The sequence below is a fragment of the Myotis lucifugus genome, unplaced genomic scaffold (assembly GCF_000147115.1).
Source record: "Myotis lucifugus unplaced genomic scaffold, Myoluc2.0 scaffold_37, whole genome shotgun sequence".
In the NCBI taxonomy this organism is placed as follows: Eukaryota; Metazoa; Chordata; class Mammalia; order Chiroptera; family Vespertilionidae; genus Myotis; species Myotis lucifugus.
This window is the reverse complement of record NW_005871085.1, coordinates 5397174-5414999: the sequence shown is the minus strand read 5'-3', so window position 1 is coordinate 5414999 and position 17826 is coordinate 5397174. Positions and strand designations below refer to the sequence as shown.

At 44.7% G+C, this 17826-nt stretch overlaps 1 protein-coding gene across 7 annotated transcripts in view; it reads right to left on the bottom strand.

Annotated features, from left to right (window-relative positions):
* Positions 1–464: 464 nt before the first annotated feature.
* Positions 465–17826, bottom strand: part of ELAVL4 (ELAV like RNA binding protein 4) — a 93229-nt gene continuing 75867 nt past the window's right edge. For 3 of the 7 annotated variants that reach the window (XM_023752673.1, XM_023752672.1, XM_006087296.2), the window contains exons 4-7: positions 9362–9515; positions 7289–7514; positions 5642–5680; positions 465–3430 (exon numbers count right to left, since the gene is read on the bottom strand). In XM_023752673.1, the coding sequence (XP_023608441.1) occupies positions 3103–3430; positions 5642–5680; positions 7289–7514; positions 9362–9515 (747 nt within the window). In that variant the 3' untranslated portion in view covers positions 465–3102. Of the gene's footprint in view, positions 3473–5641; positions 5681–7288; positions 7515–9361; positions 9516–17826 lie in introns of all 7 variants that reach the window. The other 4 variants (XM_006087295.3, XM_006087293.3, XM_023752674.1 and 1 more) reach the window with 3 other exon arrangements.

The window sequence follows — 17826 nt, the reverse complement described above, 5'->3', positions numbered from 1 at the left end:
AAAGCAAAGGCCACCACACAGCATATAATAATCAATGCTCTGAAAATGGTGACTCCCTCTCACCTGAACAAGTCACAAGTATGCGTATAACTGAGGAACAGGCACGCATATAGCACAATGCCAAACATAACGGCCAATGTGCCAGCTTCTTATCAACCAAGGCAGTGTTCCTCACACTGTAAAGTACTGGCGATTCACCTGGGATTCTGGTTAAATATGGATTCGCATTTGGCCTGAGAGTCTGCATTTTAACAACTAACAGACGCTGCGGATACTGCCGGTTGGAGATCATACTTTCAGTGCCACGGAACTAGGGCAATGACTTTTGAATACTGAGTTGACTTTTGCAACTTAGCGAAACAGAGTTTTACTCTACCTTTTTTTGTTTGTTTAATGATAAAAATACTGGGAAAGCTGAAGATGCTACAGGAAACAAAAAGTTTGAATGAACACATTTAAAAATCTGGGAAGCTCAGATCCATTCTACACACTTTCATTTATTGTCTGGACAGATAAAGTACAAATAATTCAAACACAACAAGGTTATGGAAAAAGAACCAGTTACAATACTTCCCCTCAGAAATCATCTAAACTAGCAAGATTAACATGAAGTCATTCATTATAACTAAAGTATACAACTGCCTGGTCCTAAGATTTCTTCCCCCCCAGCGTGAACACATTATAGAGGAGAGGTTTTGGCATGCCTTTCCCACTATGCTTACTTAGCAAATGCATCAAAACTTTGCCAGCAAACTGCATTCATTCATAGCAGATGACGTAAAAAGGTTTCCCTGAATGTTGAACGAGTGTTCTCTGAACTGAAATCTGTTTTGTATGGGGCTTTTTTTCAAAATAAAAAAGAGGAAAAATTTTTTAAAAAATGTAAAGGAGGAGTCTACGATGCAGTCTTGTTTTTCGGTCCTCTCTACACTACCACGACTACTACAAAGTTCGCCTCTTCAGTGTGAAAACAGCAGTCTGTCTGCATGCACTTAGTGGGTTCAGCATGGGGAAAAAACGCACAAAATAAGCACAAGTTATAAATAACCATAACATTTTATTACCATTAAGACTAAACTTGTATTGAAAAGGTTTTATATAACAAGACAAGAAAAGCAATAGCAAATTTAACTATCAACTAGATTATGCATAGCGAGTAACTGTTTCTATTACCCAGGGAAGAGCATGAACCCTTGTATTTTTTTGTTTTGTTTTTGTTTTAAATATAGAACCGTACAAAGCACAAACGTACTAAAATGATCAGTGCACTGGACATGGGAGAATGCTCCCTCAGTCATTTTGTTCCCTTAGCTCTGTTTTGTTTCCCCCAATCTGAATTACATGAAAATAAAGACCCAGTTGTTTTTATTTTTCTACTGTGCAGTAAGAAAAAATATTCACAAGAAACATGACAATATACCAAACAATAGTTCTACACAAGTTACCTTGATACCTCTTTAACTGTCACTTAAATAGCATAAGAAAACATTTTAAGACATTACAAACAAAACTAGCCAAGTGTTACAACTTATAATAAATTAACCCAAAGAAAAATAACTTTATATATATATATATTTATATTGTATATACACATACACACACAACAGAATGACACAATAATATGCTTCTTCCCATAGTTTAAGTAAACAAATAAGTAGTCTAGCCAATCTAGCTATATTTGATCTCGGCCATAGGCATCATCACATCAGCGATTAAATAAATAAGTGTTTCAAGCAACAAAAACAGTGTCTCAAATGTACCAACACAGCCCAATTCTATCAGCATGGGCTACAAAGTGAATTTGAAAATTCCTTAATGAATTGAAAGCAAATGTATCTTTTGTTTTCCTTTCCTAAACACATTACATTTAACTATGATACTAAGATATGTAAATAATTTCGTAGCACCTACTGCTCAGACTAAGAAAGTTTTAGATCAAAAGGAAAAGTAATCTTTTAAATTTTTGTTCTGCTGACATCCCATACTGATGACTTAAAGAAAAACTGTCTTTCAACTCATCTCCTTGCTTTTGGGTTTTGACTGTGGGGAACTGTGGTACCCTGGGTAGAACGAACACTCCTTTCCCCTAGTAATTAATAATTTTTTAATTATTATTACATGCTATGAAAAGATATGAAGATCATCTGTTTATAGCCCATCCTTCAAAAAACAGTCTACGAATCCAGTTTAAAACACACATCTTGATCTCTAAAAAGTTACCAGTGCAGTATGAACGCGACAAAGTTGTCAATTTCCCCTAAATTAGCCAGTCAAAATATTTTTTCTCAAATCCAGATTCTCTTGTAAAAATTCTTTATATTTTATAAAAATAGATTTTTCTTGAAACCCATTTTCAGCAAAGAGACCACCTCTTTGGCAACAATGTTAATGTTATTAAATTGTTAATGTCATCAGGTATCCCCCTGGCCCCCATCCCCTAACAGAAGACTGTTTTAGTTCACATGATATAAAAGAAAAAAGGAAAAATAAAAAAATTTGCAAAAGTTTTTTTTTCATTTTTGCAATTTTTATTATTCCTCTTTAATTTGTGTGGGTATTTTTTTTTTTTACCAATCTGAGTGGATCAACATTTTGACAAAAAAGAAAAATCTTTTTTTTCCCTTCTTTGAATCCCATTACTTTGTAAAAATTGTTTTATTTTTATTATTTTTTTGTTTTTTATTTTTCTTCTTCAAATGAGCGAATGGTCATCTTAAAAAGACCCACCTTCAAGGAAGGTAGTAAAGTTAGCTGGCTGGGTAAAAATCCCTGCACATCGCTATCTATGTATATTATATTCAACAACGACAGCTATGAAAGAACATTCAATGCATCAAAGGTATTTTTTTTTGTTTTTGTTTTTTTTTCTAAGCATTATAAAATCCTTTCCTGGTACACCTCAGGATAATCCAATGTTTTAATACTTAGGCAACACTGGCTTATAAAGTCCATGGTTGAATATAAGCCTTGAAAGGTTTGTTTCTCTCTCTCTCTTGTGTGTGTGTGTGTGTGTGTGTGTGTGTGTGTGTGTGTGCACACATGTGTTTTGTTCGTATATACTTATATATATATATATTTTTTTAATAATTAAGGATGGGAAATTCAGGATTTGTGGGCTTTGTTGGTTTTAAAGGAAACTTGCAAGACTCGGTCTCCCAGGCGGTACCCGTTGAGGCTGGCGATGGCCATGGCGGCCTCGTCATAGTTGGTCATGGTGACAAAACCGAATCCCTTGCACTTGTTGGTGTTGAAGTCGCGGATGACCTTGACGTTGTTCACTGCGCCAAAGGGACCAAAGAGCTGCCAGAGGACACTCTCATCGGAATCGGGGGAGAGGTTGTAGACAAAGATGCACCAGCCTGTTCCTGTGTGACCAGGGATGTTCATTCCCACAAGACTTGTCATCCCATCAATGGTGATTGGGGAGAACCTGGGGGGACAAGCAGAAGGGGGGACTGGTCCAGACATCAGTCTGACCAAGGATAACACAGAGATGCACAGACACAGACACGGGGCAAAGGGCTGAGTGAGTGTTTGCAGGAGAGTCTTCAGGGTTTAAAAACCAAAATGCAAAAACTCATGTCTGTGGCATTTCCTCTGATGGGAATGGCTAGGTTGGCTGAGGCACGTATATGTTAAGAGACAGGCCTAGGTCAGTTCCTAAAAACCACAAGGAACTCCCATAGCAAGGCTCTATCATAGTTCTAGCACAGAATATGTTCATAGGGTATCCACCCTGACCCTTATCCTCCCTCCCCACGGTAGACAGTGAGTTCTTGGGGAAGGGGCTTGATTTCATTCATTCTGTTGCTCCACTTATTTATTCAGTGAAGCACATATAGGAATATCACATAGTGACATGTAGAAATCCAATAAATGTTTATTGATTGAATGAGTGAGTAACATTGGTGGAAGTCAAAACTTGGGAAATTTCATTTAATTTTTAAGGTAGATTAAAGGATGACTCCAGAAGTGCTCAAGTCTTCTTCCCTCTTGCTTAAAAACAAATAACAAGACAAAACCCAAAATATCATCGTATAGATTCTTAGAAGGGTAAATCCATGTCTAAGTGTTATTTGCATTATTTCTGAAGACTGTCTTCACCTTTTCTCTTCCAACCGAATGAACTGACCTCACTCAAGTTTATAGGCAGAGAACAGTTAAGTGTCTATGTTAAGGCCAAAGTTAGGGTCAGTAAAGAGGTTTCAACTCTAGTTGGTTATGGCTACCTGGAGTACTTTGGTAGAAAGGATTCTGGGTCCAAATTTGGTTTAACAGGACAAGAGCATGAATGCTTTTATCAACCAGTGATGTTTACTGGGGGTGGGGACCTGGAGGAGGTGGCAGCCACGCATGCTGCCTCTGTGTCTTTTGTGGCCCCCTCTATGTATGGGCATCTCTCTCTCATCATATTATCTGCTAGAGGGTATCAAAGGTCAGGGACAAAGAGCTGGGAAAAATGTAAAACGTGTGGGAACAGGCAAGCAGTGTGCTAGGCACCTGGAGATCATCCCCTTCCTGGTACCAGGACTGAGATTGGAGAGACCAGAGCTCTGATAGTGGAGTCTGCTGTCAAGGTAACATCCTTCACTGTGTGCCTGTTCCCATGGTCGGGATACTTACGATGCATGGCCAAGGGAAAGAAATGCCTCGCGCAGGGGGTGTGGTGTGGACTATTAAAGACCGCATCTCCTTCCCTTGACTGTAGGAAGGGGAATTACAGTGTGCAGCTCTACTGAGCAGGATGATGAAGATGCTATGTCCCTAGCAGCTCAGCGGGGCTTATCAAAAGCACATTTGGGAATCTCATGGACACAGTGACATAATGCACTCGACTTCCTGAGATCAGCTTTCAGATTGGGTCTGGCGCACCCGTGTGCTGCATTCAGAGAGCTCCAAAAGCTTCGACTCTATTTCAGCCCCCGAACTCACAAACAGGCTTTAAGTGAACAAAACAGCAAGTTTAAAACACACATACATATATAATCACGGGAGGATTGATAATAACTGTTAAAACCTGTAACAAAAAACACACAAAACCCTGGTTGAGGTGCACACAGATACACTTCATTCTCAGGTTGTGCCCTCAAAGGCACAATGAGGGAAGGCATGGGGGCGGGAAGCAGAAGGTCATCCATGCCTTTATGCATGCTTTGGCCAGGGGCTGGTAGTCCAAAATCTAATTTTTCCACTGACAATCGTAAGATTGTCAACCACGATTAACAAAACGTTCTAATTCTGATTTGCTGGAATTTGCCCTCTTAACGGAATCTTGGCATTGCTAAATGCAAAACAGTTTGCTCTGCAAGTTTGCAAAATCAGCTGGCAGAGTTGGAGCCTTTCCCCTGAGGGAAGCCACTCGGAGGACCCGACTATCAAGGGCTCGGTAGCTGTGGCACCTGAACCGTAGGAAGAGCCCGCCTGCAAATAAAAGAAAAAGTGAAACACACAAACACACGTTGTGTGCCCTAAAAGAAACAAACCAACTGAGGTCCGAAATGAAAATTAAGAATTGGACATGCTGGTGGAAGAAAAAAGGAAGAATTAAAAAAAAAAGTAAAGTTAGTGAATTAAAAAAAAAAAATTCTAGCCCCAGTCTGTGCCAACACGGACATCTGGCAATCTGTGGAGTTTTAATTACCTCTTTACGCCATAGGCCATATTAAGCAAATTGTCCAGCCTGCAAAGAGAAGGAGGGTCTCTGGGTTAATGCCTCACAGATGGCAAGATCGCTCAATGGAACTATTAATAAGAATGCTCCATTTTCAAAGAAGAAAAGCTCAACCACTTGCCCCAGTGCTCAGGAGCCTATCCACCGCTTTCCTGCCTCCATTACAAGGAATTCATGTTCAGGTCAATGCTGGAGTTTAAAGCAAGTGTCTAATGAATCTCCCTTTCTTTCAAGGCCTGAATGAATCCCGCCCCCACCTTTCAGGACATTTGTGTGTACTTTATTTTACATTGTGTGTGAAATTGTAAAAGAGGCGGCTTCTTAAGTTGTTCACATTTTATTATAGTGAAACTTGTGAATAAAGGTCTCATATGAACAATTCATGCACACACACAATGCATATCAGAATGGAGCTTTTCTCCTAGTCTAGCTACATTAACTGAATCTTCTTATTACACACATTTTGGGGGGAGGGTAGGAGGAGTTTTGAGGTTAAGATTTTTTAAAAATCAGCTTACTATTTGCAACCAGAAAACACCTCCCGGTAAACTGCTATTCTGTTATGAGCTATTATCTCTCTCATGCTCAGCACCTTTTGGGGACAAGCTATTCACACCACGGGGCAGTAGTAACCATAGTTTCCGCCATTAGGAGCCTGCTGGAAAGGCTTTTTACATAAACACTGCATGTGCTCTCACACAAAATAAAAATTAGATGACTTGGACTCTTCGTGAAATCATTAACCATTTCCCATTCAAGGGCACGGGAGGACACTGCAGAGGCTGACTTTTCTTCTCATTGTGGCCAGATGGAAGGGCGGGCTCTCTCCCCATGTGATGTTTGAAAAGGAGAAGAACCTTTCATTAAAGGGAAGTTGGGACATGGGTGGAGTAAAATAATTATTTAGAATTATTATGGGTAGGTCAAGAATATTCTTATCACTTGCACAGTGGAGGCCGTTCAAACTCGAACTGCCTTCCTGGAGAGAAACCTGCCTTTCAGAACAGTCCCAGGAGAAAGGGAATGCCCCCCTTGCACCGGGAGCTCCCCAGGGGGTGGGGTACCTAAAGGAAACACTGATAAGGCTGGGACACATCTTCCTCGTTTTCCCAGGGACTGCTGACATCATAGTGAGAGCAAAGTTAACACAAACGGGAGCACCCCTGCGCACCTAACCCAGAGTTACCTGCGGAAGAAAGAGGAGGACAGGCCTGCCCACTCTCTCTGGCAAGGATGTGCCTCCTGACCTGCTCTTTCCTTTCACTTTATTAAAGCCACTGCCTTAACCTTAAGTCTACGCTGCCAAATTCAGTCACATCCTTGATGAACTCTTGTTGAACCTGAACCTTATTTGGTTAAATACAGAAATTCTCTTTAAGCCAAGGAATCTGCAGTTTAACCACAGTCATGGTGGTAAGTTGAAAGGGGGATTGGAAGATCCAATCATCTCATTTGACTGGACTGAAAACTGGGGCTGGGGGGAGGGGACTTTGGCACAGTGATTCCAGGAGGCAGAGGTTCTTAGTCTTGCCCCATCCTTCAGGCCATGGGCTTCCCTCACCCTCACCCATCTCTGTACCCAGGTAGCAAGGTGAATGGGCACGTGGGCACCCCTACCTGAACCTCTGGGCCTGGTGGTGAAGCGGGCCAGGGTAGCGCCGGTTGGGGGACTGGTAGAGCTGGGAGAGCAGGGCCTGGCTGGACTTCTGGCTGGGGTTGTTGGCAAACTTCACAGTAATCGGTTCTGTAGCACCGCTGGGCTTCTGGCCGTTCAGCCCTTTGATGGCTTCTTCTGCCTCGATCCTTTTATCAAAGCGGATGAATCCCACCCCTCTGGACACTCCTGGGGAAAGAGAAAGAAACTTAATAAAGAGTGAACAAACCAAACTGGTAAGAAACCCTCCAGGAAGAAATGGACTGGGCCCCAAGGACATTCCATGGGGAATCAGCCCACTGATGGGGCCAGGGCTGAGCCTGGCTCCCCGAATATCACACACCCACCAAAACGCATCTGCCTGCATTTCTGCCATCATGGCTTTGAACAGGTAACTTCCACCCACAGAACACAGGCATCTCTCACGTCTGCCACTTCCAGCCCTCCTACACCTCCCTGCTCAGTCTTCATCTCCCTGTAGTTGCTGTGACTGATCACCCACTGTCCAATTTCTCACCCTCCAGTGGATCCTCCACAGCTAGCAACCAAGTAATCTATTTGAAGAGCAAACTCTGGCCACATTACACCCTTTAAATTCATTTTCTATACCTTTTTTTGTATCTTTTCAAGTTTTTACCTTGTGCATGGTTTCTGTTCCTCATTGCCTCCCACTCCAAACACAGAATAACAAATAGCCCCCACCCCACCCCAAACCCTTCCATGGCTCCATGTTGCAAATAGATAAAGTTCAGGCTTCTTGGGGTGGCATTTAATATCCCTGATGATCCTGCCCCCAAACCCCTGTTGAGCCTCAGGTCAGCCGTGCTGAGCTGCCAGATGTTCCTAGGACAGGTTGAGTTCTTCCTCGACTTCATGCCTTGACCTGCGCCCTATTCGCCTATGCTATAGGATGCAGCCTATCTGCCTGCCAGATAACTGCAAGTCATCCTTGAAATCCCTGTTCAGACTTTGCATCCTCAATGGAGCCTTCCCAACAATTTCCAGCAGGCACAGTGCGCCTTCTCCTGAACTCTCATGGTGCACTGGACAACCTCTAGCAGGTGTCCTGAGCTCTCACGGTGCACTGGACAGCCTCTAGCAGGTGCCCTGAGCTCTCACGGTGCACTGGACAGCCTCTAGCAGGTGCCCTGAGCTCTCACGGTGCACTGGACAGCCTCTAGCAGGTGCCCTGAGCTCTCATGGTGCAGTGGACAGCCTCTAGCAGGTGCTCATCACACGGGAGTCCAGTAAGGACTGTGCCTCCTCCACCCTGGACCCCAGGGTTTCCTTCGTCTCTGGACCCTGGGGTCCCTCTGCAGTGTCTGTGGCACAGCAGCTTCAATGAAGGTTTGTTGCATGACTTGAAGGAGAAGCACATGCTGAACTGCTCCTAGGGGATGTTTTAAATTGAGAGCGAGTTGGGAGGTGAAAACATTTTGTCATTAAAAATGAAATCTGGGGGTGCCTTGCATTTCTTACTGAGAGGTGGTGGTTGCCCTTCTTTAGTGTGGACCAAGTCCCTCACTACTGGACCCTGGATTCATATCTCTGCACTGCTTCTGACTAGCTAGACTGAAGTCAGATTCCCCGCTTTGGACCTCTGTTTCCTCCTGTGTGAAAGGGGCCAGTGTGAAGTTCCCTCTCACTCTGTGGGGGCTAACATCAGGGCTAGAGCGATACCTACAGGTTCTTTTCACACACAAATGTAATGTTACCTGGTTGAGGGTTGAAAGAGACTTTGAAGGTCATATAGTTCCACTCTCAACCCAATGCCTGAATCGTCCTCACAGCCCTGCCAAGTAGATCAGCTGCTGCTGGACTGATTCCCACGATGGAGGCTCCTGCCTCCTGAGATGGCCCACTTTCAATGTGGGGAGTTGATTGAGAAGAAGTCTTTCTCTTACGTCAAAAATCTGTCCACTCATGACCCATATCTTCTACCCTATGTAACCATTACCCCTCTGCTCCTATGGATCACAGGGCTCTGGCTGGTGACACTGAGACACAAGGAAAGGAACGACAAAGAAATACTTAACCTGTGACTTGATCAACCAGGATCCGTGAGGTGATGATACGGCCATATTGCGAGAAAAGCTGCTCCAGTTCCTTCTGGGTCATGGTTTTGGGAAGGCCGCTAACATAGAGGTTAGCATCCCTGATGGAGGCAGAGCTCGGGCGGGCATAGGAGACCTAGAAAAAACAAGAGGAGCTAAATCCATTAGAGGCAACACCTTCCGAGTAGCGAGACCAAGTCTTCCACCAAGACGAGAATGCCTCATCTACCTTTCTAACTCATGGTGTCCGTTTAAATAACTCAGGAGCTCAGATTTTAGCTTCCCTTGTAATAGTAATGAGAACCAGGAGAACAGCAATAGAGGAACAAAAGGAGAGCTGACAATAACTTAAAACAAATGCACAGATAAGGGTCTCTAAGTGCAGAATAAAATAGCTACTGTATTGCAGCTGTTAAATGCAGAACTACCCACGCTTAGAGTTCTGGAGATTTACCTCCTGGGTGTGGGTGTATAGATGATTTACTGTATCCAACACATAATAATCTTTGAATAAATAAAAAAAACCCACCCATAAAATTCTGCTCTGTGGATCTCTCTCCTTGGCACCCTCCCCACCTCACCCGCTTCTTCTTGAGCACATAAAAGCGATCAGGTTCTCTGCGAGATTTTTTATGTTCCATCCTTTGTGCTGCTCCAATCTGTTCCCACAAGGTCTGCTCTCGCTGAATGACAAAGCGCTGGTGAAATGGGGCTGAATGAACATCTGCTTGCAAAACTGGATATGTGACCTTGTCAGAACATCTGCAAGAACCAGTTGCCTTCGAACTTGGAGGCGGAGCAGAGGAAACCACAATAAACAAAATGAGGGCGAGGTGGAGAGGAGGGAGGGCAAGGGCAGCAGGAGAGAGACGCGAGCCTCACCGATGCTTATAATAAGTTCGACTTTGTAAATTTGTCCTCCCAGATCTCTCAACTGCTCCCCCCTCAAAGCTAACACAGAAGTGTAAACAGATCTGAAATTCCATCTGCAAGAAGCCAAATCTGTAGCAGTACACACAAGCAAAGCAAACCCCAGCAGTCATTAATTTTAGACTTTCATTTACTTATTTATTTATTTTTTAAAGAAAACAACATCAGACGTTTGAAATATAATTTACAGCTAGTCTAACAAAAGCACTTTCTTGCTAAAGCTATTTCTGGGGCGGTTATGGCTCAGAATAGATGATGAAAACAGTCATTTCAGAGCACATCTGACAATGTCGGACAGGAAGGGACCTATTTGCCTTAGCATTGTTCAGTTGGGAGTTTTATTTCATCTATAACCAATTTACAAGACTTGCTAAGACTCTAGGGGTGTGTGTGTGTGTGTGTGTGTGTGTGTGTGTGTGTGCGCGCGCGCGCAAAATAAATGGTCCAGGTTAAACTGGACCTCTGGCATTAAGAACTAAAGCTCCAGTAGCGAGGAGGACCTTGTGTCTGAGACAGGGTCTAGCAAAGAGGAACAAGGCATGAGCAGACCCCTCACCATGGCACTCTCTCTCTTTCCATGGCAGAGATGCCAGGTCCCTCTATGGGTTCCACATCTACAATAGATGTTGACTCAACAGGTAAATGATATGAAGGACTAACTTATCTTGCTGGTGGAGCAAGGCAGCTCACCTGCAGTGTCTTTACCTTCTAGAAGCTCATGGCTGGCTTCTCCAGGCTCCTCCCCAGGACATGGCTGACAGGCAGAGGGACCTTTACATGGAGGGTCCCGTGTGTGCATTTTTTTGGGTTGGAGGATGAAGAACCAAAAACCCTATAGGACTGTCTGGTCAGGGTGCTACTCCACATGGGGCTCTCCCATGCTGTCTTTTAAGGGACAAAGTCTGGTTATAACCTTGCAAAACATTTCTTTAGGCACGAGGAGGGAGCAGTAGGGAGAAAGAAACAGAAACTTCATGTATGTTTGTGGTAATGAGAGTCACTCTTGTCTGACCCCTGCCAATTACTGACAAATTATCTGAATGACCTTTGTGTTTCCCTAAAACATACCCTCCTCCGTCTTTGGGTTTGCTGAAGGGGAAAAATTTTCCCACCTACTTCCTCAGCTGCAAATCCTACCCCTCTTTCAGGCGCAGCTCACATGCCACCTCCTCTAATCAGCATTCCCTATCTCCCAACAGGGCTCAAAGAGCCGCACCCACAGTACTTAACCTGTCCTGACTTTGATTCACCACCTCTCCATCTAGTCTGTGGATTTCCTTGAGGCCATGGTTGTAAACCTGTGTCTTATTCATCTCTGTGGCTCTAGCTCCCAGCACAGAGCCTGATACCCACGGGGTACTCAACACCCACTGAAAGACTGAATGCACACCACAGCTCACACTGAATGATGCTAACATTAATGGGGTTAATTGTAGCTTGGATTTCTGAGAATTAAGGGGGAATCACTGAGAGTTAAGCATCCAGAACCACAGCTGTGACTCCCCACTAAGCTAAGAGCTAAGGGATAGGCCTCCCTTTCTCCAGTGTCTGTGGTTGGAAGGACTGAAACAGTGTTGTATGGCTAGACACCATTTAAAGGTCTTCCCAGCAAACATTTCCTGAGGGTCCCCTCTGAGCCAGGCACAGTGCTGCATGCTGGGATATACAACACATAAGGACGAGGCATGGGTTTTTTTGCCCTAAAGGATCCCCAAGTGCAATGGGTGCAACAAAGACCACTCAGGAGGTACTCAATAAATGAGTTAAATGGAAGAAAGACTAGTATGCTTATGGACCAATCACCGCAATGCCACAAATGTGTGCTATTCCAGGGTGATGTATAGATGTAACTGGAACACAGAAAAGAGAGAGACTACTCTCCCTTTAATTAAGGATTAAAAAGCCAGGAAGGAGACAGAGCTGAGGTGAGACTGGTGGAGAAACAGGTGGCGTGATAGTGTCAGGGGTCAGGGAATGGTGGCCTGATGATATCACTCTTCTATTTGAGGACCAACAGGAAGATGAAGGTCAAGGGCTTAGTGTAGGGCCTGCCTGATATCCACAGGGTACATACATGGATTCCCATTAGCTCTGGGCACCCAGAACTGGGGTACAGAGGGGAGCAGGCTGGGACAGACCTGCTGGGAAAAGGAGCTGGCACTGGGAAGCCAATGACACAACCAGAACTATCTCCTCAAAAGATGATTCTGACAGGGAGATTCTCAGTCGAGGAGAATTATTGCTACACATCCCCAGGGACAGGCCCCAGGCACACAGCAGCAGCACTTCCCAAAGGTGAACAGACCCTCTGCCGAGCCAATTCCTGCTGCTTATTTGTTCTCTATTTGCAACCTTAAGTCTATTGTTCTCTTAGTTTCCTGTCCAGGAAACATGTAGAAATAGGAGTGGACAAAAATGACAGAAAAAAAGGATCTTCCCACATTCAATATCCAAAACACTCCTTCCAGTATCTAAACTTTTCAAATCCCCTCATCCATATATTAAATCCTCACGGAATGACTACAGGTGGTGGCCCTTTGTTCGGGTGAAACATTTTTAAAGATCCCAATTCTCAGTTCCTGCAGAGTCAGGCATGGCTGGCTTGTTAACCCCACCGAGCCTAGAGCCTGGGGCTTCAATGCTGGAGGCAGCGCCCTGCAGAAGCCTGTGCCTAAGACCATGGGGATCCAGCTTGCTCCATTCATCCAGGATCTCTGAAGACAAGACTGGCATTTCTAGGCCAGCACTGATCTTGCTCTGGAGCTTGGAAAAAGCTGAAAGGAGGGAGCTTACTCCTCTCTCTCTGGGTAAGGGTGGCCCACAGGGAGAGGAGGATAAATGGCTGACTTTATAAATAATCTTGAGGGAAGATTTGCAGTCACTCCAACTTCCCTATCCCTCTCCATCCCTGCAGGCTCACAGCAGCCCCCCCCCTCCAAGAGTGACAGTATGGCCTGGAGCTCTGCATCCTGACTGTGGGCAAGTAGTTGACCTTGGGCAAGTCATTATATGTTGATAAGTCTCAGTTTCTTTACTGCTAGAAAGGAGGACAATTCTCCTTTGATGGGTTATTGTAAAGCGTTGAGATAACAGGTTGAATGTGTCTAGCACATACCTAGAATTTAGTTGATACTTAGTAAGTATGATTACTGATGAGTCATACAGGTGTTTGTGGGCCAGCCTGGGACTCCAGCCCTCATTGGGACACACTTTGTAATTTTATCACAAGCAAACATTTGGAACACTGCCAGTGAGTTCCTGTGGAGGCACTGTCCTCGGTCATCCTGGTGGGTCTGGATCGTCCTTGACCGCTCCACAGCCATGAAGTAGCCCTAGCACATCCCTACAGGTTCCACTGCTTCCCATCCTCAGAGCGTTTTCCATTTTCCAAAGTGACGTCACAAGGCAGCTCTCAGCGATTCTCGCCAAGGTGGCAAGGCAGGCATTGCCAATCCTCACAGACGGGGCAGCAGGACCAGGGCTGGGGCTGCCCCTTCCCATACAATACTCAGAGGTGCCTTCACCTGTGTACTGCCAGGGCTTGGCCTGGGTAGGGAGGGAGGAAGAGCATGGCCTGGGGAAAACCATTTCCTGAATCATCTGGCAACACCTGCTCCTGGTCTGACCCTCCATGGTACAGAAAAGGGAGAGGACTTGGAAAACATGAGAAAGGCATCATCTTGGGAAGATAAGATGAGAGGAAAAGCCATCTTCTCTGCCCTGAAAGGGTGTTCCTTCAGGAAAACACTGGCATTAGAAGATCATTCATTCCACCCCTTCCTCAACACTTCCAATGTGTCAGGCCTTGTGCTAGGGGTGAGAACATCTCTGTTTCAAGGGCCCCACAGGCTGCTGAGGGAAGTAAGCAAACAAGTGAAGAGTGAGACACAGAGCATTGTTCCTGATGGGGATACTGAGGGGGATACACTTTTCATACTCCCTGTGCTTCCTTCCATGTGGAGGGAGCCCCTATAGGAGCAGTGCAGGCCAGGGGAACGGGCGTGCTGACTCTGAATAGGCCTCAGCAAAGGAGATGGGCACATGAGCCTCAGCCGCTGCCTGCTTCCTCCCTCTGGGAGTCAGATGCCAGCTGGAAGCACACTTTCTGCTCCAGGCTCTCAGGTCCTATGGGAGCAGGTTGTGCTCTGATATAGGGAGGCCTGTGGGGACCGGACCACCTGTGATGGGGCGTGTCAGTCTGTCCGAGTGTGGGGTTCTGTGTTAGGAAGCCTATTGTGTCCATGGAATTCATCTGGGACTTAAACAGTATTAAGATGACCTTAGGATTCGATATCTTTTACTCTTTTGCCTCATTTCTCAATGGGTTTAGAACTTGGAGGCATCATTTGTTGGGCACTTCAAATTACAAGAAGGACTTCTATCATTGACTGGGTGTTTTCATGAGCTCAGCATTCTATTCACAAAACTGCCCATTTCTACAAAAACAGATCATGGTAAGTGGAAATAAAGAGGACAGGTGACATTGGAAATAAAGCACCATCCTTGAAAACTGCTTACAGAAACTTGATGCTATTAAGTGGCCTCAAATGTTCAAGGCAGGCCCGGCCGGTATATCTCAGTGGTTGAGCACCAACCTATGAACCAGGAGGTCATGGTTCAATTCCTAGTCAGGGCACATGCCCAATTGTGGGCTTGATCCCCAGTGTGAGGCTTGCAGGAGACGTCCAATCAATGATTCTCTCTCATCACTGATGTTTCTATCTCTCACTCCCTTTTCCTTCCCCTCTGAAATCAATAAAAAAAAATATTTTTTTTAAAAAGTTCAAGGCAGGATCCAAACAGCAGGCCACTCACCTTACACATTTCCAAGGACAGGAAGCTCGCTACTTCATGAGGCATCCTACACCATCACTGGTTAGTAGACAATTATTTCTTCTACTGAGTTAAAAGCTGTCTTCCCCAGAGTTTCTAGCCTTCTTCTATTTCTAATCTAGCTCCACACACTAGGAGCATCCGTCCTGTCTTCATCACCCCTTATCTTGTGAGTCTCACTGGTAGGTACTGGTTAGAATATCAGGCAACTGTATTTTTAGACAGGTCACTTCAAGGAAGTTCTCATTTATCTTACCTTAACTGAAATTGAGCATCTATTCTGGAATGGAAAGGCAACAGAGTAACCTCATTAAGAGCAAGAACTTTGAGGTTGAAGATATGTGTGTTTAAATCCAGATCACTTACTGGCTATGTGTCCTTGGGGTAAGTCACTTAACCTTTCTGAGCTGCATTACTTGAATAATGTAGTTTAGAAGCTTTCTAATAGAGATGTTTGAGGATTAAACAAGCTAATGCATATAAGATTCCTGGGCACAATGCCTGGCACACAGTAAGTGCTCAATAAATAATGGCTTTGGTATGATTGCTATGCAATCAGGCCTATGCTAGACATTGAAAGTGCAGAGATAAATTCAATAGTTCCTGAAATGTAGGACTATTAGTCTAGCACAGGACACACACACACAAATAGATAATTCCAGAATATCAGGCTGCAGATTTCCCCCAATCTGTTGTAACACCCTACTCTCTGAGCAAGCACAACCTCCCTAGAGCACACAGATCCCCGGGGGACATTCACTTCAAAGAGACCCAGAGAAGAACAGCAGCAGAGAACAGACTCTGGTGCTGCCAGGGCCTTCTAGGAGCAACCCTTTCAAGGACCTCCAATCCTACTCCAAGAGCTGGGAGAGAAGAAAGAAGCCAGCTGGCTCCTGGAAACTACAGCTTTGACTGCGAGGACTGCAGGCAGGACAGGTGTCAGCATGAGGACTGGGGCCACATACTTCCCCCTCCCGCCTCCTGATACATGATATTCTGTTATCTGGGGCAAAACCTGATGCTAACATATCCAAGGGAGTTCTGAATGTGCCACTTCTCCCTGCTCAAACACTTTCAAGGGTTCTCTAGCACCTTGTGATGGAAGTTCGAAACCTTTATCTGAGCATTCAAGTCCGACCTCTCCTCCTACTAATCTCTCCATGCACCTTCCACCTCAATTCAAACTAAAAAAAGTGAATATGCACTGAAAGTTTCTACTTCTACGTCTTTGTTCTTGCTGTTTGTTCATCATCATGGCAAAAGGGACTCCTGCCCATCCTTCCAGGCTCAGCCAGAATTCTGCCTCCTCCATGAAGCCCAGGCACAAATGGCTGCTCTCTCCTTGGACTCCAGAGATGGTACACATTTCAATGGCAGCAGCTATCACACCCTGCCTCCCATCAGCCATCTGTGTCAACACTGAATCTGCCCTAATAGTCTGAGTATTCTGATGGCGGTTTGTGCAGACCTCCTGTGGCATCTAGTTGTGAAGCCTTACATAGGGCAAGTGCTGAATAAATGCTCTCCGAATTGAAATGGAAAGTTGAAATATACTGTATGCAAGGACATTTAGCCCCTGGGAGAAGAAGCAAAAGGGAGTCATGGAGTTGACGAGTATCCAAGAATATCACGAGAGGCTCTGGCACACAGTAGGCCAAATAAATATGTGTTTTAAAACAAAGATGTGGTGATGGATTTGTGTGCTTTACAACTTCTTTTTAAAAGTCCATCAGGTTATGGAGGAGGCTCAGTAAGTACAAGAATTTCGCTGTCTGTCTGGTGGCCCTAGAAGGGAGAGATGTGCTAATGGTGTAATGGCCTGGCTAGTGGAAAAGCCGCTCTCAGACTCAGGGCTTCAGACACTCAGTCACTCTCCTCATTAAACTGCAACTCCTGACTCTTGCTTTATGAAAACCTGATAAGGTCACTGTGGCCACCTGGAAGCTCCATAATAACACTTGCCACTATACAAAGCCTTTTATGTATGCTCCCCAAGACTCAACAGGACTCAGACTCTGAAACAGGTAGATGGAAACAGTCTTCTCCTCTCCTCATGGAATTTTCACCTTAGAAGTCAACTGTATTCATCTTCATTCTGGGGAGCATTACTTGAACACACACTGTATGCCATGGTAAGATATTATTAGTTCTATTTTCCAGATGACAAACTCTAGCTCAGTGAGGTCAAGTACTTATCCAAGGTCACAAAGCTGAACTACGACAAAGCCAGATATGACTTCAAGTTTGGGGATCTTTCCCTTATGGTAGGCTGATGTGGACAGGCAGTGAAATAGAAGGCATGTACTTGGCACATACTGCTTTTGCCCTGAAATGTTACCAAGCTGGAAAGATCGCACTATAATATTTTAGTTAGACTGTTAGAGCTGGAAGGAACCATTCCACAGATGAGGAAATAAGTCCAGAGAAGTAAAGTAAGTTCCCTAGGTCATCCTGGTAGTGTTTGACAGAGCTGGGTCTTGTCTCTCCATCTCAATATAGAGCTCTTCTGACTGAATAATGAGGGGGAAGGGAAGAGGGAAAAGCTCAATGACCTTTGATAGGCCACTGATTTGCCTTGGGGCTTTGTGATAAGGATGGAGAAGAGATTATTTCCCAGGGCCACTGAGATTTTAGGCCAGCATTGCCCAATAGAATGTTTGGGGACCATGAAAATGGTCTAGATC